The 27,785-nt window shown below is 44.1% G+C and overlaps 1 protein-coding gene across 3 annotated transcripts in view; it reads left to right on the top strand.

The window, feature by feature from the left end:
• Positions 1 to 27,785, top strand: part of jade2 (jade family PHD finger 2) — a 134,466-nt gene that overhangs the window by 27,765 nt on the left and 78,916 nt on the right. For all 3 annotated transcript variants that reach the window (XM_024432196.2, XM_042327017.1, XM_024432195.2), the window contains one exon: positions 15,354 to 15,511. In XM_024432196.2, the coding sequence (XP_024287964.1) occupies positions 15,354 to 15,511 (158 nt within the window). The remainder of the gene's footprint in view (positions 1 to 15,353; positions 15,512 to 27,785) is intronic.

The following is a 27,785-nucleotide window of genomic DNA, read 5'->3' as shown; positions in this document are numbered from 1 at the left end:
TGTAAAAAGGATGTGAATGTCAATGTATAATGCCATTGTGTAGGCCTACATATTCCTGTAGTGGTAATGCATACTTTATTGCATACATTTGGGGGAGGGGGGGGTTGTTTTCTTCTATAGGCTAATACAACAATAAAATGTAGGTCCTTGAAAGACCTTGAATTTGACTTGCCAATGTCGGTATGAACCATATTTAGGCTACTTGCTCGGCCCGCAAATGAAAGCGAGAATCACCTGCTGTTGAAATTATGCGTGCATAGTTTGATTTCCTGTCATATCTTGACCCGGGCCAGTATGTATTTTTTCCATTTGTGCCAGTAGCTTTAAGTTGTCACTGGCTAATTGACCTGAATATGGAGACCTGATGTGTGCGGTGCACGTAGGGCCTACTTGTCTACCGCTTTGTGTAGCTGTTAGGGTTGGGGGGGTACTTTTCCGTGAGAAGACAAACACCACTCGAGCTCTGCCACCCACATCTGCGATGGAAGAAGTGCGACATCGGTGGATGCGGTGCATTGAGACACATCCAAAGCTAGATATCTCACGTGCCCGGCCCGCAACAGGAATCACTAGAGCGTGGGACAAGGACATCCCGGCCGGCCCAACCCTCCCCCAAACCGGACAACGCTGGGGCTGGGCCAATTGTGTGCTGCTGCTAGAATGGGGGTCACGGTCGGCTGCGACAGCCTTTGATCGAACCCGGATCTGTAGTGACGCTTCTAGCACTGCGAACCAGTGCCTTAGACCACTGCGCCACTCAGGAGGCAACGTCGTCTACTGATTTTGAGAATCTCAAGTCTGTGTATCAGCACAGCCGATGTCCCCTTATAGTGCAAGGGCACCGTGGCTGCTCCACTTACTCATTCCTAGCTCTTACCACTTATGCTGCACAGAAGTTAACACACTTGAGTAATTCATAATGGCAACAATGTCCATTACAGGCTAGAACGCTTATGCAAGAAGATACTGGTAGCGTCCAGGTTTCTTTCATAGCTTACAGCTGAAGCTTACATCAATTCACTATCCTAGTACCTTGTTTGGGATAATAGGCAAACAATGATACAAAATATTGCTGATTTTTATTCTGAACTTTATTCTGGAATTTTTCCGGAAGTTTTCCATGGGAAGTTGAGCCCTGGAATTTGGGGAATTTTGCTTAAAGCTAACCTTTTTTTTTGTTGGTTACACACAAGGCAATTCTAGGTCTTGTGGCATATTTTGGTTAAACTATCCCCGATTCAATGGAATAGCAACCCTCTGCATGCACAGTGCATTCTTCCATCACATGTGCAGTGCACTCTTCCATCATGTACAGCTGATTCTCAAGATCTTGCACACTAATGACATGCTATTGAGCACTACTACACTGTCTGAGCCAAGGACTACATGCTTTCTGGTAAGGTTAGATTACCATACTGGGTTGGGGTGAATATATTTTATGACATTGTTTTTTGTTAACTAGTAAATAGTAGACTAATAGTAAATCATTTCTAACTTGTTAACAATTTCTGCTAGTAGTTTTTGCTACCATGTGGGTTTAGCTTGCTTGAGCCTGCTAACTGAGTGTTAATTCACCTGATTTCGTACATATTTCATTTTAAAACATTTATCTTACAAAGGAGTTGTTTAATCTAACTGCTTAACTATTTATCTGTACATGGAATTGTTTTTATTTGGACTTTGAATTAAAATAAATCTTTACAGGAAATGCCACGGGCACTATCTGATGTGTGGAGACATTTCACTGGAGCTAACGTAGAAGGAAAAGCTGTGTACATTTGCAAATACTGTGCCAAATCATGTGTGAAGAATGCAACAAAGATGCAGAATCATCTGGCCAAGTGCATAAAGTTCCCTCAGCGCTCACAACAAGCAATTTCTGACAAAAGTTGCTCGAGCTGTGTATGTGACTGGTTCACCTCTGCTCACAGGCCGTGTGTATCAGAAGAGATTTCTGAATGTTCCCCGCCCAGCATACACCCCTCCAACCAGACATGTTTATCTACTCATTTGCTGGATGCGGAGTTCAAGTGTAGGTCAAGCAAATCATAGAGAAACCAGACTGTACTGCAATCATCTCTGATGGGTGGTTGAATGTTTGTGGAAAAGGAATAATTAACTACATCACCCCTCAACCAGTATTCTACAAGAGCACAGACGCAATGGACAACAGACACACTAGTCTACATTATAGATGAGCTGAAGGCAGTCATCAATGACCTTGTACCACAGAAGGTATTTACACTGGTGACAGACAATGCTGCGAACATGAAGGCTGTTTGGTTTAAAGTGGAGGAGTCCTACCCTCACATCACACCCATTGGCTGTGCTGCTCATGCATTGAATCTGCTCATCAAGGACATCATGGCACTGAAAACAATGGATACACTCTGCAAGAGAGCCAAGGAAATGGTTAGTTATGTGAAGGGTCAACAAGTTATAGCAGCACTCTACCTCATCAAGCGAAGTGAGAAGAATAAGAGCACCACATTGAAGCTGCCCAGCAACACCCGTTGGGGTGGTGTTGTCGTCATGTTTGACAGTCTCCTGGAAGGGAAGGAGTCTCTCGAAGAAATGGCCATATCAGTCTGCTGATCTGGACAGCCCCATCAAGAGGATACTCCTGGGTTATGTATTTTGGGAGAGCGTGGTAAGCAGCCTGAAACTCCTGAAACCTATAGCAGTAGCCATTGCACGGATTTGGGGAGACACTGCCATCCGGTCTGATGTTCAGACTCTGCTTGCAGATGTAAGAGAAGAAATCCGTACTGCCTTGCCCATTTCACTGTTACTCCAAGCAGAGGAAACTGCAGTTCTGAAATACATCTAAACGCGTGAAGACTTCTGCCTGAAGCCCATACACGCTGCAGCGTACATGTTGGACCCCAAGTGTGCTGGCAAGCACATCCTGTCAGGTGCAGAGATCAAGGCCTATGGTGTCATCACTACTGTGTCTCGCCACCTTGGCCTGGATGAGGGCAAGGTTCTTGGCAGTCTGGCGAAGTACACTTCCAAGCAAGGGCTTTGGGATGGAGATGCAATATGGCAGTCATGCCAACATATCTCATCAGCCACCTGGTGGAAGGGACTTTGTGGATCGAAGGCTCTTTCCCCTGTTGCCTCCATCCTTCAAATCCCACCAACATCAGCTGCCTCAGAGCGCTACTGGTCCTTGTTTGTGAACACACACCAAAACACGCAACAGGCTGACCAATACAAGGGTTGAAAACTTGGTGGCCATCCAGGCAAATTTGAGGCTTTTTGAGCCTGACAATGAGCCATCCTCAAGGTTGGAAAGTGACAGTGAAGATGAGGCCTCAGAGTCTGACGTTCAAGAGGTGGACATTGAGGAGGTCCAGGGAGAAGACATGGAATCCTGAGAGGAAGACCACTAAAGCTTTAGTTTCTAGACTATCATTTTACAGATGTATGTTGAAAATGTTTTTGGGAGATGCGATGGATCATTGGGGTTAATTTAATATTCCCTTTTATTGTTCAGTGAAGATTCAACTCATTTAATTAAAGTTCAATTTGTAATAAATGTGTATTTTTTTTCTATTGGAAGGATTTAATCATTTGCAATTATGTCTGCTTATGATAAGGTAAAAGGTTTATGTTTCTGGCTCTATGATGTGGTAAATATATCCAATGCAAAAAAACATTTAAATGGTATTAATATTAATTTGCATATTTCAGTTAATTCCCACGGAAAGTTTACACCTCTGAATATTCCCCAAAATGTGCAACCCTAATTGCCACCAAAAATATTATTCATTCATTTCATCTTCCCCGCCTCACGTCTCTCCCAGTCAAGATCATCTTTGCTTGAGCACCGAACTGTGTGAGAATGTCATTGATCTTAAAGAGACAGCACACACTTTTTAAAAATAAAATCTGTTTCTTCTATGGAAATGTTGTTGATCAGTACAATAAAGTAGGGAATGTCTGTAGCCCCATGACATGAGCCAAAACGAGCTCAATAACTCAATACTCTTATTGCATATGCATTCACCTGTATTTAGCCTAGGCTACATCTTGATTTACCCAGTGTATTAATAGACTAGAGATTTACCAGTATGTAGTTTGGTTAAAAAAATGTTTGATTTATGTAACTGGTTCATTAATGCATTTGTAAAAATCCTATTTCAAATGTAATGATATTGAACTCAAAAAGATCTGTCTGGGTCAAGTGCCCCCCTGTATCATTTTGATATTCAGTATTGTCATACTAAACCTGGTTTCTGTATCGTGATAACGCTGGTTTTTGTGTGGATGTGGAATAGTTTCAGGAAGGGTTGGACTGGACAGTGAACTACAACTGAAGCGATGGGCTGTTCAAGTTGACATGGTATAGGCCTATATGGATCATCTATGGGAGCATCCATTCTAGACATTTGCTGCTATTGGCAGGGGGAGGGGATCGGTGTCTGCGAGTGGGAAGGTGCATGCAGGACAGAAGGGGTGAAGGAGACTAAAAAGACGTAGAATGCCTCTAAAAAAATCAACTAATATTAAAACCTTGATTCTTGCGATTTCCTGGAATTTAGAACATCGTGCTAAACATAATTTGGTTAATGCAAATGTAATTTGATATATCGCCCAGACCTAATTTGAGTCCAACCCATTTTTATTCTGGGCTTTGGCTGCTCTGCAATGGGACAGCCTACAATCCCTCCCTAAACACGGCGCCTCGTCCACAACCATCCTATTCATGATCTCTCTTGGTCTCGAAGTAATGGCTTCATGTGTTGTTCCAGTGAGGAGAGGGGAGATGCCTGGTGCTGATGTGGTCTGTGGAGATGCTGCTGTGTCGTTTGGCCTGAGTCGGCTGGGGAGAAGTGGCCAGCCGCTCACGGTTTGGACTCCATTGGATGCGTCCCAGATGGCAACCTATTCTCTCTATAGTGCTCTACTTTTGATCAAAGCCCTATCGGCCCTGGTCAAATGTTTTGTACTACGCGTGGAATAGGGGGCCATTTGGGAAGCAGGTTTCTGTCTGTAGCCGGCCAGTCTGGTGTGTTTTGGCAGATGGCAGCAGCATTGTGCCAGCCTGGTTTAGACGGATGTAGAGTTTGGCATTGAGACTGGTGTGGAGGTGAAGGTGACCAACCTTGTTGACAGACCTGTCTGGATTCAGCTGAGAGATGGGGGATGGAGGAACGCTCTTGAAGTGTGTGTGTGTGTGTGGGATAGAGGAAAGGGTGTGTGGTTGGTTGGGGAGGTGTTAAATTCATCTCCAGTGTGGTTCATGACCCCTGCTGTGCATCTCCCTGCTGGTCCTCTCTCTCTCACTGGGCCGTGAGTCACTAGGCTAATGTGGTGAGTGTAAATGGTGAGACACACCCCCCACCCTAAACTCCTTCAGACCGTCAAACACCAATCATTAAAGCGACGCGGGCGCTAAAATTAGCCGCGGACATCTGTCATGACGCTGAAGGAGGTAGTCATGGTTTTAGTGCTAATTTGTTGTTGCTCGCTCACTCACTCAATTGAAGGGCTTTTTTGGCATGGGAAACATATGTTAACATTGAAGTAGATAATAAACAAATGTACAGTAAACATTACACTCACAGAAGTTCCAAAAGAATAAAGGCATTTCAAATGTCATGTCAAACAGTGTTTTAACAATGTGTGAATAGGTAAAGTGCAAAAGAGTGCCCTTTTCTTGTGGCAACAGGGTCACACATCTTGCTGCTGTGATGGCACACTGTCGTATTTCACCCAGTGGATATGGAAGTTTATCAAAATTGGGTTTGTTTTTTAATTCTTTGAATCTGTGTAATCTGATGGAAATATGTGCCTCTATGGTCATACATTTGGCAGGAAGTGCAGCTCAGTTTCCACCTCATTTTGTGGGCAGTGTGCACATAGCCTGTCTTCTCTTGAACTCTCTGTGTGTCTCTCTTTCTCTGCGTCTCCCTCGCTCTCCAGCCTCCTGTAGTGTAGCCTTAAGTCAACATGAGCCTTTTTGAAATGTACGACACTTTTCAGAATTCTGTTAAATCCGTTGAAGTTGTCAGTTTGTTTTTCCCTCTACTTAAGTCTTTTTTTTTTTTCTCATCCTAAATGGCCTTGAGACTTGATGCGGGCAGCAGCACAGTAGTAGCAGCAGCAGCAGTTTCATGCTCATCACTTTCATTGGTGGTTGGTGACGTTTAAGATAAGGCAGGACAATGATTTAAAAAAGAAAAGAAAAAATGAGCACGACCTATTACAGCATATTGGATGACTGTCATTCATATTCCATTCACCCAGCTCAATGTAATATTGATAGGTTTAGGATACTCAAATGTTCCCTATACCCATCATGAGGTTGCTACAACCTAGCCTATGAATGGAAGTTTACAACGTAGGTGCACAGGTCGACAGAACAATTCAAGTAATCGAGGTGACAAACAGTGACATTCAATACCGCTTTTCACACTTGCCTGCATCGATACTGAACAAAAATATAAACGCAACATAAAGTTTTGGTTTCATGAGCTGAAATAAAAGATCCCAGAAATGTTCCATATGCAAAAAATAAATACAAATAAAATGTCTCATTTTGTTCACAAATTTGTTTATATCCCTTTCAGTGAGCATTTCTCATTTGCAAATATAATTAAAACCTATCCACCTGTGGCATATCAAGAAGCTGATTAAACAGCATGATCATTACACAGGTGCACCTTGTTCTGGGGACAAAAGGTCACTAAAATGTGCAGTTTCATCACACAACGCAATGCCACAGATGTCTTGTTGTGAGGGAGCATGCAATTGGCATGCTGACTGCAGGAATGTCCGACAGAGCGGTTATCAGAGTATTGAATGTAAATTTCTCTACCATAAGCCGCCTCCAACACCACTTCAGAGAATTTGGCAGTACATCCAACCGGCCTCACAAACGCAGGCCACATATAACCACGCCAGCCCAGGACCTCCACATTTGACTTCTAAACCTGTGGAATTGTCTGGGGGGGGGGGGTGCTGAGGAGTATTTGTGTCTGCAATAAAGTCTTTTTGTGGGGGAAAAAAACAAGTTCTGATTGGCTGAGCCTGTCTCCCAGGTGGATGGGCCGATGAGGGCACAGTCATAGGCCCACCCATGACTGCGCCCCTTCCCAGGCATTTGAAATTCATAGATTTGGGCCTAATGAATTTATTTAGATTGACTGATTTCTGTAACTCAGTCAAATCTTTGAAATTGTTGTATGTTGAGTTTATTTTATTCTTCAGTATAATTGATCTAGGGTGTAATCATTAGTCCAACAGTTGAAAACGAGAATTTTCTATTGGACAAATTCAGTATGTGAACACCTGTACGTCCAATGCCTCATTCCAAAATCATGGGCATTAATATGGAGTTGGTTTCCCTTTTGCTGCTATAACAGCCTCCTCTTCTGGGAAGGCTTTCCACTAGATGTTGGAGCATTGCTGCAGGGACTTGCTTCCATTCAACCACGAGCATTCGTGAGGTCGGGCACTGATGCTGGGCGATTAGGCTTGGCTCGCAGTCGGCGTTCCAATTCATCCCAAAGGTGTTCGATGGGGTTGAGGTCAGAGCTCTATGCAGGCCAGTCAAGTTCTTCCACACTGATCTCGACAAACCATTTCTCTATGGACCTCGCTTTGTGCCCGAGGGTATTGTCATGCTGAAACAGGAAAGGGTCTTCCCCAAACTGTTTCCACAAAGTTGGACACACAGAATAATCTAGAATGTCATTGTATGCTGTAGCGTTAAAATGTCCTTTTACTGGAACTAAGGGGGTTAGCCCAGAGCATTATTTCTCCTCCACCAAACTTTACAGCAGGCACTATGCATTGGAGGAGGTAGTGTTCTGGCATTTACCAAACCCAGATTTGTACATCGGACTGCCAGATGGTGAAACGTGATTCATCACTCCAGAGAATGCGTTTCCACTGCTCCAGAGTCCAATGGCGGCAAGCTTTACACCATTCCAGCCGACGCTTGACACTGTGCATTGTGATCTTAGGCGTGGCTGCTCTGCCATGGAAACTCATTTCGTGAAGCTCCCGACTAACAGTTATTGTGCTGATGTTGCTTCCAGTGGCAGTTTGGCATTCTGTAGTGAGTGTTGCAACTGAGGAGAGACGATTTTTTTACACGCTACATGCTTCAGCACTCGGCGGTCCCGCTCTGTGAGCTCGTGTGGCCTACCACTTCGAGGCTGAGCCATTGTTGTTCCAAGACGTTTCTACTTCACAATAACAGCACTTACTGTTGACCGGGGCAGCTCTAATAGGGCAGACGTTTTATAAACAGACTTGTTGGAAAGGTGGCATGCTATGTTGGTGCCATGTTGAATGTCACTGAGCTCTTCAGTAAGTCCATTTTTACTGTCTGTGGAGATTGCATGGCTGTATGCTCTATTTTATACGCCTGTCAGCAACGGCTGTGGCTGAAATAGCCAAATCCACTAATTTGAAGGGGTGTCCACTAGAGGTCGACCGATTAATCGTAATGGCCGATTTAATTAGGGCCGGTTTTCATAATCGGAAATCGGTCATCTTGGACGCAGATGTAATTTTTAAAATTTTAATTTTATTTGTTAAATTGATAATTTTTAAACCTTTTTTAATTTAATCTTTATTTAAATAGGCAAGTCAGTTATGAACACATTCTTATTTTCAATTACGTTCTAGGTACGGTGGGTTAACTGCCTCGTTCAGGGGCAGAATGACAGATTTTCACCTTGTCAGCTCAGTGATTCAATCTTGCAACCTTACGGTTAACTAGCCCAAAGCTCTAACCACCTACCTCACGAGGAGCCCGCCTGTTACGCGAATGCAGTAAGAAGCCAAGGTAAGTTGTTAGCTAGCATTCACCTTATTCAATCATAATCCCTAGTTATAACAACACATGGTTGATGATATTCCTAGTTTATCTAGCGTGTCCTGCGTTGCATATAATCGATGCAGTGCGCATTCGCGAAAAAGGACTGTCGTTGCTCCAATGTGTACCTAACCATAAACACCAATGCTTTCTTAAAATCAATACACAGAAGTATATATTTTTAAACCTGCATATTTAGCCAAAAGAAATCCAGGTTAGCAGGCAATATTAACCAGGTGAAATTGTGTCACTTCTCTTGCGTTCATTGCATGCAGATTCAGGGTATTTGCAACAGTTTGGGCAGCCTGGCTCATTGCAAACTAATTTGCCAGAATTTTACGTAATTATGACACATTGAAGGTTGTGCAATGTAACAGGAATATTTAGACTTGGGGATGCCACCCGTTAGATAAAATACTGAACGGTTCCGCATTTCACTGAAAGAATAAACGTCTTGTTTTCGAGATGATCGTTTCCGAATTTGACCACATTAATGACCTAAGGCTTGTATTTCTGTGTGTTATTATGTTATAATTAAGTCTATGATTTGATAGAGCAGTCTGACTGAGCGATGGTAGGCACCAGCAGGCTCATAAGCATTCATTCAAACAGCACTTTCGTGCGTTTTGCCAGCAGCTCTGCTGTTTATGACTTCAAGCCTATCAACTCCCGAGAGGTGTAACGATGTGATGTGAAATGGCTAGCTAGTTAGCGGGGTGTGCGCTAATAGCGTTTCAAACGTCACTCGCTCTGAGAGTTGGAGAGGTTGTTCTCCTTACTCTGCATGGGTAACGCTGCTTCAAGGGTGGCTGTTGTCGTTGTGTTGCTGGTTTGAGCCCAGGGAGGAGCGAGGAGAGGGACGGAAGCTATACTGTTACACTGGCAATACTAAAGTGCCTATAAGAACATCCAATAGTCAAAGGTTAATGAAATACAAATGGTATAGAAGGAAATAGTCCTATAATTCCTATAATAACTACAACCTAAAACTTCTTACCTGGGAATATTGAAGACTCATGTTAAAAGGAACCACCAGCTTTCATATTTTCTGAGCAAGGAACTTAAACGTTAGCTTTCTTACATAGCACATATTGCACTTTTAATTTCTTCTCCATCACCTTGTTTTTGCATTATTTAAACAAATTATTTAAACCATTATTTATTTGAGGCTAAATTGATTATATTGATGTATTATATTAAGTTAAAATAAGTGTTCATTCAGTATTGTTGTATTTGTCATTATCACAAAAATTGGCCGATTTAATCGGTATCTGCTTTTTTTTGTCCTCCAATAATCATAATCGGTCGACCTCTAGTGTCTACATACTTTTGTAAATATAGTGTATGTTTCTCCCTGTTACGTTTGCTTCTGTTTTTAAGAAATATTTTAACACAATCGGCAGAATGAATACACCCCTGATCACATGCAAACACAGTTCACTTTCATAGCATGATAATTTTGCTTGTTGTATAATTTCTTCTCGCATCTACACGCTCTGCTCTCACCTTTTCCCTTCGCTTGTGGACTTCAGTGCACAACACATCAGCTGTCTGTGACCAGGTGAAAAACCTTTCCAAGCCAAACCTTCATTTCATATCCGCTAACTGCTACATACACAGCCTACATCGTTGCCACCATATTCACTAATGTCATAGCAGACATAGCTACTAGAACTAGCTAGTTTGTAAACCCATTACAATCATGCAGTACAGTGTACAGTCAGCAAGCAGTTTAGCAGTTACATCGGCGGGCCCCGGTGGCAATAAATTAATACAGCTGAAAGCTTAGCTTGACTTGGAAGAGTTTGTGTTGGATAGCCTTACCCAGCTAGCTAACATAGCGTCCCTGTCTGTTTGAGTCAGGTGTTTTAAGTAGGCTAAACTAGCTAGTTGCATTCAATAGCTATACAACGAAATATACGTAGCTTGCTGTTTCTCGCTCTTACTTCGCCTTCATTTTTAAAGAAATCAATTTGTTAAACTGTTCAACTATCTTTTGAGTCTACTACTCACCACATTGTATGCACTGCAGTGCTAGCTAGCTTATGCTTATGCTTTTAGTACTAGATTCAATTCATGCGGCAAGATAGTTTGGAGGCCATCCTCTGGAAGTTATCATAATTACTGTATTAGTCTATGGCACGGGCCCGATTTTAAATAAATAAATAAATAAATAAAAAAAAATACATTTTTTACATTTGTTAAAATAATATTTATTTTTTAAATAAAAAAATTCTACTTATTCTTTTACCACAATGCTGAATGCAAATTTCCTCAAAACAATAACAAAATGCAACTGGGAATGGCCAGTCACCTTTCGCGGATCTCAGCTTTGAGAGAGGCCAGTTTGCGTGTCGCTGTTCATTCAAGTATGCGTATGTTTCTGCAGACAGTGTTCTCCAGTCTGTTTCTGCTCTCTTGACAACTCCTTATGGACTTGTCATGCAAAAGAAATGGTTTCGCTTGACAATGACTATGGAGTAGGCAAAAGCACACACCGATATGGGACCAGGCTACAAAAGTAGTGCATTACAATAGCCTTCCATCTTGGTGCGGCTTGGTCAGGTGTGCATTTTGCCACTTTCCCATTCCATACCGTCACTATTCTCAATTCACATCTACCTTCTTAATGTAGATGATTATAAAGGTGTGTGAGACCAGGTGAGTCAGTCAAACCTGCACACATTCCTGTTGCAGTGAGGCAGATTTACATTACTGAGGTGAACAGTGTTCTGCTCTGCAGATCTCTCTCTCTGTGTGTGTGTGTGTGTGTAGTGTGATTTGTAATCCCTCTCGGCCTGTCATCCCCTCCTTCCCCATGTCATCACTTAAGCACTAGATTGGAGGTAATGAGAACCCTGCTCGCTACAAAACATAACTCATATCCATCCTGGGTTTACATCCTCACTCCGCAACAGAGAGGTGTGTGTTTCTACCTGATGATGCTGACGTAAGTAGCTGTAGGTCATTGAGGTGCCCTATCCCTGACTGTTACTGCTGTGTACAGGACGAGTGCTGGGAACGACACTGTCCTCCTGTCATCATTATCATAGCCGCTTGACAAGCCCCTGCCTGGGAGTCGCTCATCCTCAACACTAAACACACATACATCCACTTATGTGTATTCTATACTATTCTGCTGTATCTTAGTCTGTTCCGCTCCGACATCGCTCATCCATATGTGTATAGTCTTAATTCATTCCTTACTTAGATTTGTGTGTGTTGGGTATATGTTGTGTACTTTGTTTAGATATTACTTGTTAGATATTACTGCACTGTTGGAGCTAGGAACATAAGCATTTCGCTACACCCGCAATAACATCTGCTAATCACGTGTATGTGACCAATAACACTATCTGATTTCCACAACACACTGTTTGATATAAGAAAGGGGAATAAAGAGAGGAAACGGGGGTGGAAGTAGAGATGTGGGGCAAAGGGGGAGGGAGGGCGAGGGGTGAAATGAGAGATGGATGGGGTAAAGGGGGAGGGAGAGGAGTGGACATTAAAACCAGGGACCTTGTAATTCTGTTTCCCTGACATTAATTAGCTGTGGTTGGGTTGTATAAACACGGCAGTAAAAATGAATCACTGACACACCCTCTCCTCTCCTGCTGGGTGTTGGAGAGCGAACAGGAGATCATCCTGACTGTCCTCCCCCAGTTCTGCTCTGCTGAAGGGGAGGAGGGTTCATCTTGGCCTCGGCTCACTGTCTGAGACGCACACATCTCACACACACACACACACTTTCTCTTTGCTCTCTCTGTCCCACACACACACTTTCCATCCCCCACACACTGTCTCACACACATTCGCTACATTGCATTATTTATTTGCGCTGGCAGACACCCTGGTCGACCAAGGCGACTTTCACCCGGCTGTCTGCCTGGGTTTTTACATATGGCCTTTTCATATACAGCCTAGCACTTACTGGGGCTGCTGCGTTCGCTTTCTCAGCTTCTCCACATTAATCTCAGGAAGAGAGAGCGCTCTTCTAGATAAAGGCTTGCGTCCCAAATGGCACCTTTTTCCCGTATAGTGCACTACCTTTTGACTAGAGCCCTATGGGCCCCGATTAAAAGCTGTGCACTAAAAAGGGAATAGGGGGCCATTTGGGACTCAACCAGAGAAATCTATCCTTCCTGCCCTCCGGTCATAAAGGTCAACTCCCCTGTGACCTAACTATTACTCCCTCTCTATCTACTCCCTTCCTCTTCATTTAGCTTTCTCCAGTCTCTCTTTCATCTGTCTTTCAACTCGCTCGCTCCCGTTCTGAGACACTTATCCCTCCCCCTGTTTCTGAAGTAAGAAGAAGAAAATACCTATGCGTGTTATATCTATGTGCTAGTGAGAGCATCAGCAGAGGAATGGAGGATAACGGAGAGTGGGAGGGAAGTAAGGATATAGGAAGGGATGGGTACAGGCAGCTAACTAGTAAAGCAGGGGATAAGCAGGGGCTTCTTAAGGAATGATAACGTGTATAATGAAGTGAGTGTCAAAGCTCATCTGCCAGCCTGGTTGGATAATGCTCTGCATGGCATGGTGGGCCCGTGCCTGATGTCCTTGAGGAAGGTTGGTGTAGGTTTGGGGATCAGTGCCTCTTATGGGACTGATCACACCAGTGTTGCTCCGCAGGCCCCCGCCAGGGCACAGGCTTGAGACTCACTGGGTTCATCCCAAATGGGACCCTATTCTCTTTTGTAGTGCACTACTTTTGACCAGGGCCCTATGGGTAGTGCACTGTAAAGGGAATAGGGTGCCATTTGGGACAAAGCCCCTTGCCTCACACCGGGCTCTGAGGCACAGAGCATCCTGAAGCCCAGCTCTTTCTTTTCTTTTATATTTCCTATGAAATCTGACAGTTGTTGGTCTGCCGGTGGCCTTTTGTCGAATGTTGAAATTGAAATCGCCCGTTTTATGCAGGCTTTTCAGACACAGGCTGTAGCGTTAGTTGTTGCGGTTATTTGACCTGGGCTACCGGATATCAACACCACTGCCACCTACAACAGTAATTGCCATGTGACTTCGGCTTGTTTTGTTCTTACAATATAAGTCTAAAGGACTGCCCTTTCATACAACGTGAAGCTTTTTCCTCAAATGGCACCCTATTCCCTTTATAGTGCACTACCCATAGGGCCCTGGTCAAAAGTAGTGCACTATAAAGAGAATAGGGTGCCATTTGGGATGCACCCATTGACACACTTACAATGGAGATTCCCTGTTGACGATGCTTTTTGAGTTTGAGATCTGCTATACCGACGCAAATGATTGGTATGATGATAATTTGACAGTGACAAACTTTTTCTGTTGTGTTTTTCCATGTGTCAATTTGAGTGAAACCCTGTTTCTCTCGCCGTCTTCTTTCAGGTGTTCTTTATAGCGTTCGTTGTAAAGTAGTGCTGAGCGATTAACTGAAATAATAGTTTTTGGTTATTGAACAACAAATTGATTGACTGTCGATTCAGTTACTTAAACCGTTTCTCTCTAGAGCGAAATCGAAACATTCATGAGAGAAATTTAAGTCTAGAACTATGTGGGATACTGGTTTGAAGGGAGATGTCATTTTCATTAAGCAACTAATCAACCTAGTTCAGCGCAGAAACGTGATAATTAACTACAATGACAATCCATTGCGCCTTCTCTTTCCGGCTCGGACAGAGATGGACACACACCTGCTACGTTAGGTTACATACAGACCGCATGAACGAGGAATGTACACAACACAATGAGGAGAGGGCTAGAGAAGGTTTGTGAAAGTATGCCTTATCTACTTTGAAGAACTAGTAAAATGATTCAGACAGATCTGCAGCGTAGGTTATTTAGGCAGACTAGCTAAATAGGATGACTAAAGACAGTACAGTGTGGGGAGCACAGAGATGACGTTAGATGGTCTGGCTGGCAGACTGCTACTGCCTGAGCAGAGATGAGATGATGAAAAATAATACAGTAATCAAATAAAAAGTAAGTGATATTTTTATTTCATAGTCATTTCCAATTTTTCTATTGATGTCTACCCAATGTGATCCTGACAGAGACAATGGAATATTTTCAATGTTTTGGCAATTGACTGTTCACTATTTTCGGCTTTGAAATTTCCATTAAAAAGCTGCAAAATGTTTCTGTAATTTCCTTTACATTTTTTTTTTTTAACAAACCGAAACGGAACCAAACACTAATCACTCAGCACTATTGTAAAGGCTCTTTCACCTGTGCTACTTTACACCCCCTTCGATAATGCTTAGTTCACCAAGTGATGTCATTACGTGTCTTTTTTGTGCTCACAATATCACCCTATATCACCCTAAATGGACTGCCCACCCACCCACCCAGCCTGAGTGATGGTAATGTTTAGGTTGCAATGTTTTTAGCCTGAAACCTGTCATGTTTTCTCAAATTCAAACTGCTATACAGATGCAAATGATTGTTATCATAATCATTTGACTCAAACGCTCTCGATTTGCGTTGTGAATGGTGTCCGTATGACAACTCTCCTCTGTCTGTGTGTGTTTCTGATCAGGTGTTCCGGACGGACTTCATCACGGCCATGAAGCTGCCAGACTCGGCCCAGCTGGGCCCTGATGACTTCTACGTGCTGTCTGACCCCTGGAGACAGGAGTGGGAGAAGGGGGTCCAGGTCCCCGCCAGCGTAGACGCCATCCCAGAACCTGTCGTCAGGTAGGGAGGATGTTTACTGTTTGAGGGCTCTATTAAAATCACCTGATTCCGTTATGTTTTTCCAGGGTTCTGTTTTGTTAGGTTTTCGCTTTCAAAATCCCCCCCCAACAAATTTCAATAGATTAACAATGCTTTAAACACATCAGGAGACTACTTTTGAGCTATAGGGAAAATGTGAGACGAATTCCATTGCACACCTAGCAAGAGGCTGTTGTTTAGTGATTGTTTTTGTAACGCACATGTGATGGTAGAGTTTGCAAAACAAAACTAGCCACTGGATGCAAATAATCATATCATTCTGCAAGGTAAGCTGAGGCTACTTTGTATGTCACATTTAATTGAGAAGGTTTTTGGGAACGCCTTTCCATCTACCAGAATATTTTTCATGAGCCTCATTGCTGATGACGACACACAGTGCCAGCTGCCCGGGGAAAATCTGTTTGCCTATTCAGAAAGTTGCAGGAATCACGAATCACATTCTGTTCGTGTCTTATGATAGACTTGGGCAAATTTTAAAGAAATATTCACTTCATTTAGTTTATTCCCCACTAAGTTCAAGACATGTTTTGAATATTGTTGAATTCCATTTTTGTGATTCCGTCCACGTTTTTAGGGCCCTACTGTTTGAATGCTTTCACTGCTCTGAGAGGACTCTCTCACACACACACACACACACACACACACACAGACATGTGTGCTTAGCTTCAGTATAACGTTGCAGCACGTTGCGTTGCCCGGCTCGGCTCTTGGCTATCATCATCTCCCACAGACAGACCACACACACACACACACACACACACACACATGCCCCATTCCCCACCTCACACATTTGACAGGTTTTACTGGAAGTGATCACAGCAGCACCATGTGTCAGGTCAGCTGCATTGTGAGAAAGGGTTTGTAGTGGGGCCCTTAAGTGCTGCTCAGTGTCCAGGGTTCATAGGATCACACACCGTCCAGGGTTCATAGGATCACACACCGTCCAGGGTTCACTGGATCTCACACACACCGTCCAGGGTTCATAGGATCTCACACACACCGTCCAGGGTTCATAGGATCTCACACACACCGTCCAGGGTTCATAGGATCTCACACACACCGTCCAGGGTTCATAGGATCTCACCACACCGTCCAGGGTTCATAGGATCTCACACACACCGTCCAGGGTTCATAGGATCTCACACACCGTCCAGGGTTCATAGGATCTCACACACACCGTCCAGGGTTCATAGGATCTCACACACACCGTCCAGGGTTCATAGGATCTCACACACACCGTCCAGGGTTCATAGGATCTCACACACACCGTCCAGGGTTCATAGGATCTCACACACACCGTCCAGGGTTCATAGGATCTCACACACACCGTCCAGGGTTCATAGGATCTCACACACACCGTCCAGGGTTCATAGGATCTCACACACACCGTCCAGGGTTCATAGGATCTCACACACACCGTCCAGGGTTCATAGGATCTCACACACACCGTCCAGGGTTCATAGGATCTCACACACACCGTCCAGGGTTCATAGGATCTCACACACACCGTCCAGGGTTCATAGGATCTCACACACACCGTCCAGGGTTCATAGGATCTCACACACACCGTCCAGGGTTCATAGGATCTCACACACACCGTCCAGGGTTCATAGGATCACACACACCGTCCAGGGTTCATAGGATCACACACACCGTCCAGGGTTCATAGGATCTGGGAACACGGAGATGTTGGTCGGAGTTCGTCAGATGGGGGGGGGACTACACAGACTGGGTTGTAGGCTTATTCATCTCCCAGAGGGAGGATGGGAGACTGGGGCGCACACACACACTCATGCGGAGACACACACCTACACAGAGACTCACGGAGTGAGGCAGAGGTAAAGTGGGGGGTAGAGAAGTCACACCAAAGGGACTGGGTCACAGGGAAACATCAACAAACCTCAGTGCTTTACTCTCCGTCTGCTCATGCAGGAAACACAATGTGCAAAGATGGATTGGATAGATAAGCTGTGTGTAGAGCTGGATAGATAGCCTAGTGGTTAGAGCGTTGGGCCAGTAACCGAAAGGATCGAATCCCCGAGCTGACAAGGTAAAAAACGGTCTTTCTGCCCCTGAACAAGGCAGTTAACCCACTGTTCCCATCATTGTAAATAAGAATTTGTTCTAAACGGACTTACTTAGTTAAATAAAAATGAATTAAAAAAGGTACAAATTAGGAGAGCAACAGATAAGAAACTAGATAAATGGATAGATTCACAAATTAGCATGTGCTTTCCTTGATTGATTGATTTAGAATGTGGGGAGATGCAGGGAGAGAGGGTTGAAGGTAGATAATAAGTGAGTTGACTGCACTTAAAAATAATGACATCTTCCAAACATTGTGGAAAGGAAAAGCTGCAGGGCCTGTCGGTCTCAGCTAGCCTCTCTCGGGCTCGCAGTCCTCCTCTTCTCGTCCACGTGCGACCCTCGCTCGGTCTGTACGAGCTCACTGTGCCGCCGTGGTTTCGGATAAACACTTAATGGTCGAAGAGAAAGACCGAGATGGCTTGGTCCCTGTGTTTGTGCTCCTTTTCAAAGAGCGAGAGACCCCCCCCCACTCCCTTGGCCAAGTGGAAGTAATTAGCCGTTGCATAACAGTCTCATTCGGCAGACAGAGAATGACGAATTGGCACGGTATCTTTAGCCTCAGTCCCCATTGAAACGCAGGGAAAGAAATCATTACATGTACGAGAACCTTCTTTTCTCCTAATAAGAAAAGGCTTGACGCAGCAGCAAAGGCAAAAATGGTTTTATTCTGTTGACTGTGGTGGCGGCGAACTGGAAACCATCATACTTCGAAAGACTTTTGGTCTTTTGGTTTGGCCTGAGGGGAAGAGGAGAGGAAAACCAAACAGTAGCTGAGAAAAAGGGCGACCGAGTGCATGACTTGGTGGCTCAGTGGGGAGATAAAATACGTTTGGGGTTCAGAGGTCAAGAGAGCCGAGGAGCAGGGCCTTGGCCTAGGAAACGAGCATTGCTTCCCCAGGGAACAACCTCCTCTCAGTCCTAGGCTACATCCCAAATGGCACCCTATTCGTTATAGTGCACGAACTGTGGCCAGAGCCTTTGATCAGCTCAAGGCAGCATCCTTTCCCAGCAGACCAGGCTTGAAGTCACAGTATACTATTTTATGTCCACTTCAACAACTGGAAACTCCCCAAACTCCTTCAACGCAAGACTCCTTCAATGATGATGATTGACATTATAAAGAGACAGGCTTTCGGCCAAGGATGAGCATGGGTCAAGGAGGTTTTAAGAACCCACTGTTCTGTACCACATCATTACCAAACTGACTGGTTCTGCCTGGCCTGGGTCACTGGGTTCAGGATTGACTGAGCTTGGCTTGCTGCTCTCTGGCCTGGCTCTGCTTGGCTTGGTAATGGTAACTCTGACCGCAGCCTGCCTGCTGTCTGCCTAAGCCCAGTGCCTGGGCCGGCAGGCCTGCAGTTTCCAGGGCAAACCGGGTTCAATACTATTTGAAAACTTTCAAAATAGTTTGTTTGCTTTAGTCAGCCTGGAGTGCCGGCGTTGGGGTCCATATGCGTCAGGAAGTTAAATCAAGCCCCGCTAAAGTATTAGAAGTGGTTTTGAATAGTATTTCTCCTGTTCTCCAGAGCTGCTGTGCAGACCAGGCTTTGTTAGAGTCCAGTCATGCTGTTGTAAGCTCGCTCACCAGGGTGGCTGGATGGAGGGGCGCCATCACTTCTAGGCCTATACTCTCTTGTTAACAATGTCACAGGGATGCCCTCTCCTTTCATTGTCTTACCTATGGCTTGGTGAACTCTGGCTCAATCCCACATCTACCCCTTGCCCCTACCCCCTATGCACTGAAAATAAGGGATCATTTTAAGCAATATGAAGGTAAATATGCTCAGGTTTGAATTCTCTGGTCACTTTTTCTATGCGCCAGTAACCCATCAGTGGATTGGTAGACCTCGCTGTAGTGGTACACCACCTATTGAGTTGAAGACTGGTTTAGTAAAACGGGAGATGAAATCCATGCGAGCTGTGCTTGGAATCGTAAGCACATAGATCACTGAAAGTAGGCTATTAAGTCATTTGTATTACATCCTAAAGCACAACATTCTCCAAAGGATGTATGTGTGTGTGTAAACTGTCCCCTGTGTGTGTGTGTGTGTGTTTTACAGTAGTGATCCCCTGGGTTGTATGTGTTTGTGCGTCTAGTTGCGCGTGCGGGTGTGTGTCATTTCTCCCTTGGGTGGTGCAGCTGGATCTCTTTGCAAGGAAACGCAGTCTTCCCACCAAAAGCAGTGTGCATGCCACAGCTATGAATCCACCCTACAGACATACACACTCACCCTCCACACCAGTACTTGTGGTTGGACCCGTGTGACGGATTAAAGCTGTGTGCTATGCATCGTGGGTTGAGCAACATCTGGGGCATTAAAGGGTTCCCTACGAACTCCCTTCTGCCTGCCCTCTCTCCTGTGCCTGCATGTGTGTTTCTATGTGAGCTCATTGTGCATCTGTCTACATGTATGTATCACGTGTTGTGCACCCTGCCACCTCAGACATACAGACCGCTTTAGGGGGAAAGCTCTAGTTGTTGATCATCCCACATGAAACAACAGGCAGCTCCGTTGTTATCAGTTCCGCTGCTGCCCTGTGGTGCATGTCTCTGTGGTGTTTTTCTTTGTGGTTTGGTGAGGGGCCCCTCATGCCAATAGCTGTGGCCACTGCGGGCTGTGCAGGTGGCAGCAGGACCTTCAGAGCCTGTGTCCCAAATATCAACCTATTCCCTATATAGTGCACTGCTTTTGACCAGACCACTATGGGCCCTATAAAGGGAATAGGGTACTCTTTGGGACACAACCTCTGCTCTGTTTCGCCTGGGTGACTCATCCTCACTCACTTCCCACTCCTTCTCACAAATGACGCTATTTCCTGCTCATCAGGGACCAGGAGTCTGTTGGTTCAGCAGCCTTTTCCTTTTTTTGAACATCTCTGGTAGGGAGAAGGAGACTAGGAGACACATGCTCAGAAGTACACACTACACACATGCTAGCTAGCAAGCCAATCAATCCACAGCGGGTGTTAGCAAAACGGACAAAGCCTATACAACTGTCTCACCTAGGGATGCGCCGATATCGATATCCAATATTTTCCTAGCCCCCCAAAAAATTAATGCTTTTTAAGCATTCTAGTACAGTTAAATAGTCACACATGGACGCAGCGGTCTAAGGCACTGCATCTCCGTGCAAGAGGCGTCACTACAGTCCCTGGTTCGAATCCAGGCTGTATCACATCCGTTCGTGATTGGGAGTCCCATATGGCGGCGCACAATTATCCTAGAGTTGTCAGTTTGGCCGGGGTAGGCCGTCATTGTAATAAAGAATTTGTTCTTCACTGACTTGCCTAGTTAAATAAAGGTCACACACACACACTGGCCAAAAAGTTATTTTGTTGGCATTTACGCATGTCCCCATTACCAGTAAAACATCATCTAAACCTACCTTTCACCTACTTGCTGTGCTGTTTCGTTGTTCATTTGTTCAGTCGTTTCATTCTCAACCAGGATTTCATCACACATGTCAAGCAGTGAAGTTTCAGCTCTGTCTGTCCGTGGCCTTTCTTCCTCGGTGCCCACTGGCGCTGTGTCCGTTTCCATCTTGTCCAGCTGTGTACGTAACATTTCATGTAAACCCTGTTTCTTGTCTGCATTGAAGTAGCGGTCCTTGCACCTAGCATCGAGCATGGTGGCGACACCGTAAACAGGCTCAGAGAGAATGCCACCAGCTCACTTGTTCACAGCCTCAAGTACTTTTGTAAGTTTTAACCCCGCGGTCTGTGTCGGCAGTTTTGTTGAGCAGGCGTTTCAATTCCACGACGGAGGATATCACATCTGCTGCAGACACAGTTGATGAGTTTATTTCTCCAGTCTGTTGTTCAAATGGCGCTAGGAGTGTGTTCAAGTTTCCAAGTTTCAAACATGTTCTCAAAAGCCTTTTGAAATGGCAGCATTGGTATGAGAACCAGCACATTCTGGAACATGCAATATGGCTTTCCTCAGTACGAAATCCTCGTCCACCCACTGTGTGGTCAGACTCAGCATGCTCATTGGGCTGACGTTGCTGGTCCAAATGTCAGTCGTGACATTAATAGCAGTGACACCCATAGCAAGTAGCTCATAGATGTACGTTTCAACAATACTGTTTAACTCCAGTAGGGCAACATCTGAAAATTTGTGTGTACCGGGGCTCGACCAGTCGGCGAAAGCCAACATCCTCCACGACACAGGATGGTTGATTGTCAAGTGCAATGAATTCCATTGTCTTGGCGTTGATGGATTTCGCCTTTGGAGTTGTCTCGTTGACGATGTTTGCATTTTTAGCTAATATCAGCCGATTCTGATATGCGCACCGATTTATATCGTGCATCCCTAGTCTCACCAGTCACTTCTATTTCAAATCCTGTGGTTTGTAGCTAAAAGTTGGATGTCAAGAGGAAACCTTGCGGAAACCAAGGTACGCTGCCCCCCACCTTGGGGCGGCAGCGTAGCCTTGTGGTTAGAGCATTGGACTAGTAACCGGAAGGTTGCGAGTTCAAACCCCCGAACTGACAAGGTACAAATCTGTCGTTCTGCCCCTGAACAGGCAGTTAACCCACTGTTCCCAGGCCGTCATTGAAAATAAGAATGTGTTCTTAACTGACTTGCCTGGTTAAATAAAGGTTTAAAAAAAAAAAACTGTTGTTTACCGACATACTCCAGGATTTGAGCTCTAATATTTAATATGAGGAGACAGTACTGAATATACAGTGCATTCGGAAAGTTTTCAGACCTATTCCCCTTTTCCACATATTGTTACGTTACAGCCTTACTCTAAAATGTATAAAATTATTTTTTCCCCTCATAAATCTACACACAATACCCCATAATGACAAAGGAAGGAAAAAAGGTTTTTGGAAATGTATAAAACAAAAACAAATAACAAATAAAACAAATTGTAGAATAATAGTGAAGACATCAAAACTATGAAATAACACATGGAATCATGTAGTAACCAAAAAAGTATTAAACAAATCAAAATATATTTTATATTTGAGATTCTTCAAAGTATCCACCCTTTGCCTTGATGACAGCTTTGCACACTCTTGGCATTCTTTGTGGGAACTCCTTCTAGACTGTTGGAAAAGCATTCCAGGTGAAGCTGGTTGAGAGAATGTGTGTGAGTGTGCAAAGCTGTCATCAAGGCAAAGGGTTATTACGTTTGTAGAAATACAAAACTTTCAATCATTCAATAGTATGTCATCACTATACTTTCCATTCTGACATTACATGTATCCATCGCAGTGCTGTTCTATACCTTTGATGTACAATTCTAGGTCATTGTGCATACCATATGTAGGTCATATGAACTTAATCCACAACGATTCTGACTATTTTGGAGTTGTATAGGATTGAGGCCAACACATCTCTCCCAGGCTTCCCCAACCAGCTCTCCGGACTTCCGAAGACGTGGTCGCATGCACCCTCACGTATAGCGCGCTTGTCTTCCACCACACACTGCTCTGAGACCCAGGGCTGTTGCTTTGCGGGTTTTGTCATCCGTCCACTAAAGTCTTTAGCCCGGAAGACGACTGTCAGAATTTGAGGTTGTTTTCGGAGCTTTTTGAAGACTAGAACTAGCTGGCTGGTAAATTAGACTTTTCCCCAGAGCCCGTTGGCGAGACCGCCAATCCATCTTCCTCTCGCACGAAGGCTCGAAAATGCTCCAATTTACTCCTGTTTTAATTAAATCTCTAAGCTGGTCATTACTGTGGCAGTGTCGCCTCTCCATCTCCTTTTAAGAAAGCTCCATCAGAGTATTTCTCCCCACAGTTTTAGTCTAGTTGGGCAAGCTAGCTATCTATCTTTAGCTTGGCTTGTTTACTTCTAGTGGCGGCGTAGAAAATGTACAAGGAAGCGTGGGGGGTGTTGCACATGCACATATCGTGCATATGAGAAACAATCAAAAAGTTTGCTCAAATTCTGAGCGAATATTGAATTTTACACAGTGGGTCACAGCTCCTTTGTTGTGTAGTCTCATCAACTAAACTTGTTCTGTGTGTGATTTTTAAAACAATCGGTTCAAGAACAGTCATCTGGTGTAATAGAAGCAATTATTGTTACCATCATGATTGTCTTAAAAAAAAAGTTTTATTTACACAAAGATTTTCATTTTCCTTTTCACTATAATGGGGGATCCTACAGTGCCTGCAGTACTGCGGTCGGCCCTGAACTGATTGTCTTCAATGAGGGGGCAGTCCTTCTCCCCTGGTTTAGATTTAGGCAGACTGGAAATAAAAGTATGTGAACCCTTTGGAATTACCTGGATTTCTACATAAATTAGTCATAACATTTGAAGACATTAAGTCACAACAATAGACAAACACTTCAACAAAACTAATAACACACAAACAATTGTGATTTTTCATGTCTTTATTGAACACACTGTATTCACAGTGTAGGTTGGGAAAAGTATGTGAACCTTTGGATTTAATAACAGGTTGACCCTCCTTTGGTAGCAGAAACCTCAACCAAATGTTTTCTGTAGTTGTGGATCAGACCTGCTTAACGGTCAGGAGGAATTTTGGACCATTCCTCTTAACAAAACTGTTTAGTTTCCACAATATTCTTGGGATGTCTGGTGGGAACCGCTCTCTTGAGATGCTGTGGCGTGACCTCAATCTGGTTAAGGCATATTTTCTTCTATTGAAGCCATTCTGTTGTTGATTTACTTCTGTCTTTTGGGTTGTTGTCCTGTTGCATCACCTGGCTTCTGTTGAGCTTCAATTGACAGACCGATAGGCTTACATTCTCCTGCAAAATGTCTTGATAAACTTGAATTCATTTTTCTGTCTGAGAGCAGCTGTCTAGGACCTGAGGCAACGAAGCAGCCCCAAACCATGATGCTCCCTCCACCATACTTTACAGTTGGGATGAGGTTTTGATCTTGGTGTGCTGTGCCTTTTTTTTCTCCACATATAGTGTTGTGTGTTCCTTCCAAACAACTCGATTTCAGTTTCATCTATCCACAGAATATTTTCACAGTAGCGGCGTGGAACATCCAGGTGCTCTTTTGCAAACTTAAGACGTGCAGCAATGTTTTTTTTTTTGGACAGCAGTGGCTTCTTCCGCGCAGCCCATGAACACCATTCTTGTTTAGTGTTTTACGTATTGTAGACTTGTCAACAGAGATGTTAGCATGTTCCAGAGATTTTCGTAAGTCTTTTGCTGAAACTCTAGGATTCATCTTAACCTCATTGAGCATTCTGCGCTGTGCTCTTGCAGTCATCTTTGCAGGACGGCCACTCCTAGGGAGAGTCGCAACAGGGCTGAAATTTCTCCATTTATAGACAATTTGTCTTACTGTGGACTGATGAACATCAAGGATTTTAGAGATACTTTTGTAACCCTTTCCAGCTTTATGCAAGTCAACAATTCTTAATCTTAGGTCTTCTGAGACAACTTTTGTTTGAGGCGTAGTTCACATCAGACAATGCTTCTTGTGAATAGCAAACTCACATTTTGTGAAGGATCTTTTATAGGGCAAGGCAGCTCTAACCAACATCTCCAATCTCGTCTCATTGATTGGACTCCAGGTTAGCTGACTCCTGACTTCAATGGAGAAGTCAGTAGCCTAGGGGTTCACATACTTTTTCCAACCTACACTGTGAATGTTTAAATAATGTATTCAATTGACAAGAAAAATACAATAATTTGTGTTATTAGTTTAAGGAACACTGAGTTTGTCTATTGTTGTGACTTAGATGAAGATCAGATCAAATTTGATGTAAAATGTATGCAGACATCCAGGTAATTCCAAAGGGTTCACATACTTTTTCTATACTGAAAAAATCTCACTCACTCCCTACACTTCCTCATCCAGCAAAACATAGCTGGCAACGGGAAGCCATTCTCTTTAATGACCTCATCAGGGATGCCAAAGCACCCTGGCCAGTCACTCTTGCCTCCCCGCTTTAAGGAGAGTAAATGCTGTTTACGAGGGCTGTGTTACCCAGCAGACCCCAACGTCTCAGCTCTCTCTTTTAAAGAACCAGCCACCCAACACTACCATGCACTGCTTTGCAGTGTTTCGTTTAGCCTCGCCTTCTCTTCTCTTTATTCTCTCCTCCTCCCATTCTCCTCTCCTCCTTCACTCAAGGTTTGGTGTTGTTTTTTTCTCTTTTTTTCTCTGAGGTGGCGTAGTCGTGTTTCTCCGTTTTGCTGCCGTTCTCCACTACTTTGTTTTGGATGACCTTGTTCTAAGCGACCGACCCGCCTCTCGCTGTGTCTTTGGATAGAGGGTGAAAGATTAGAGGGCGAGGGATGACAGAGGAAAGGCAATGGCGGTAGTGGTTAAAATGACACCTTCCTCTCAGAGAAATGAAGTGAAGGACTGAACCACAGCCCAGACAGACTAAACGTGTGCCACACAGCAGCCTTCCTTGAGTTGTTGCAGCTCTATGGTCTGAAAGTGGCATCAATTCCTCTTCCTGGTCTCCCTTCACCTTGCGTCACTCACTGTTGAATGCGGAACAAGGGAGAGTTTGTTGTTTTGAAAGTCTATTGGAAAAGTTTGGTTACTTGCTAGCTACCTAGTTTGGTTACTTGCTAGCTTTTGCTTTTGTTTGTTGCTGGGACCGCCACTATCTGTCCAGTGATCCTGCCGATCTGAGGAGCTGCTTGGTGTAGCAGCTAGCCTAGCTGCTAGCTAGCTGCCTATCAAGCTAGCAGGTTTTTTTTTTTTGAGGGCTTAAACACAGCCCACGACGCCTGGCTGGGACTGCAGATTGCCCTGGGCTTGTGGCTCTCTAGATGTCTTCTGTTGTTTCCAGTCTACCCTGCGACGTGCCCTGTCTGGAACTGTGAGGTGTAACAGCGTAACCTATGTTGCTACCATGACAAAGCTCAAAGCCGACGGGAATAACATTGGTGACAATGGTGTCTCTTTCACAGGTGAGGGATCTTTTAAACTAACAAAGATGGTTATACAAGCAGTTGTTAACAACAAGAATATAGCTTCAAGTGTTGTCCAAATACGGATGGAGTCAACTAATAAAAGAACGGATGACTTGACCAGAGAGGTCCAGGCTCTGAAGAACAGTTTGCAGTTCTCCCAGGCTCAGCTTGACTAGTTTAATTGCGTACTTCCGCTACGACGGGCTTGTAAATTTGCTCTGGCTTTCTACGCCAATTTCAGTGCACTCTCGTCTGAGTGTGCCAGAGCGCATAATACCTGACGGATTTGCGAACGCTCAACACGTTTTGAATATGGCCGGTGTCAGTAAACGCTGGCAAAAGAGTAAATTGTTGCCAGCAGCACAGTTGTAGTCACCAACACTCTGGATAACATAGCATCCTAACCAGCTCTGCTAGGGCAAGTAAAATGGTCAGTGAGCTGTACTCTAATTTGTGTATGGAAGTAGCTAGCAAGGTAGCCAACATTAGCCAGTTTGCTTGGCTGCTTGACTGTTGTTTTTAGAACAGAACGCTTAGATCATCCCTTAAAGAATTGGATGGGGCTTAAGCGGTGTGAATGATGCTGAATGGAAGTAGACAGAGCTCTCCAATAGGTACCAAAACATTCCAAGGCCATTTTCTCAAAAGTGAGGTTACAAGTTTATCAACTAACTTTCAAAGCAGAATTACTTTCCCATTGTTCCTCAAATATAGTATATGATATACCGTTTTGTCACTCTGTGTTTCTGATTTTATCCAATGTAAAAATAAAAACACAATTTCAAATTTTTCTACATAAGACCTAAATCAAGGCGGTCGGTCATAAATTACTTGGTGTTTCCTTCGATTGTGAACTGTCATGGTCAAAACATATAGATTCAATGGTTGTAAAGATGGGGGAGAATAAATAAAGCAACACCTCATGGCACAATGTCTCTCCCCCATGTGACCTACTTGTTGTGTGTATGTATTGACATGTATGCAGTGACGACCCCGTCATTCAGAGCCCCATCTGTTTTGAGCCACACGTAGCTAAAAAACGTGTCACATATCAGTTTGCAAACAATGTAAAAAAAAATAATAATAAAACAATAATATTTGAGTAAATAAAGCCTCCAAACAAGCATGGTCTCTTGAGTAAGCCAGCTCCAAAATACAGGTGTTTCAGCCAAGCTCAGTGCTTTCTGTGGTGGTGTGGCAGCCAGTGGAAAATACAAAGAGTAGGGGTTGGTAATGTTCTTTTAGTTGCGCCGTGATCGGCTCAGTGTTCTG

This window comes from Oncorhynchus tshawytscha, linkage group LG09 (genome assembly GCF_018296145.1).
Source record: "Oncorhynchus tshawytscha isolate Ot180627B linkage group LG09, Otsh_v2.0, whole genome shotgun sequence".
Lineage (NCBI taxonomy): Eukaryota > Metazoa > Chordata > Actinopteri > Salmoniformes > Salmonidae > Oncorhynchus > Oncorhynchus tshawytscha.
Note: the sequence above shows the minus strand (reverse complement) of the source record. Positions and strands in the feature narration are given on the sequence as shown.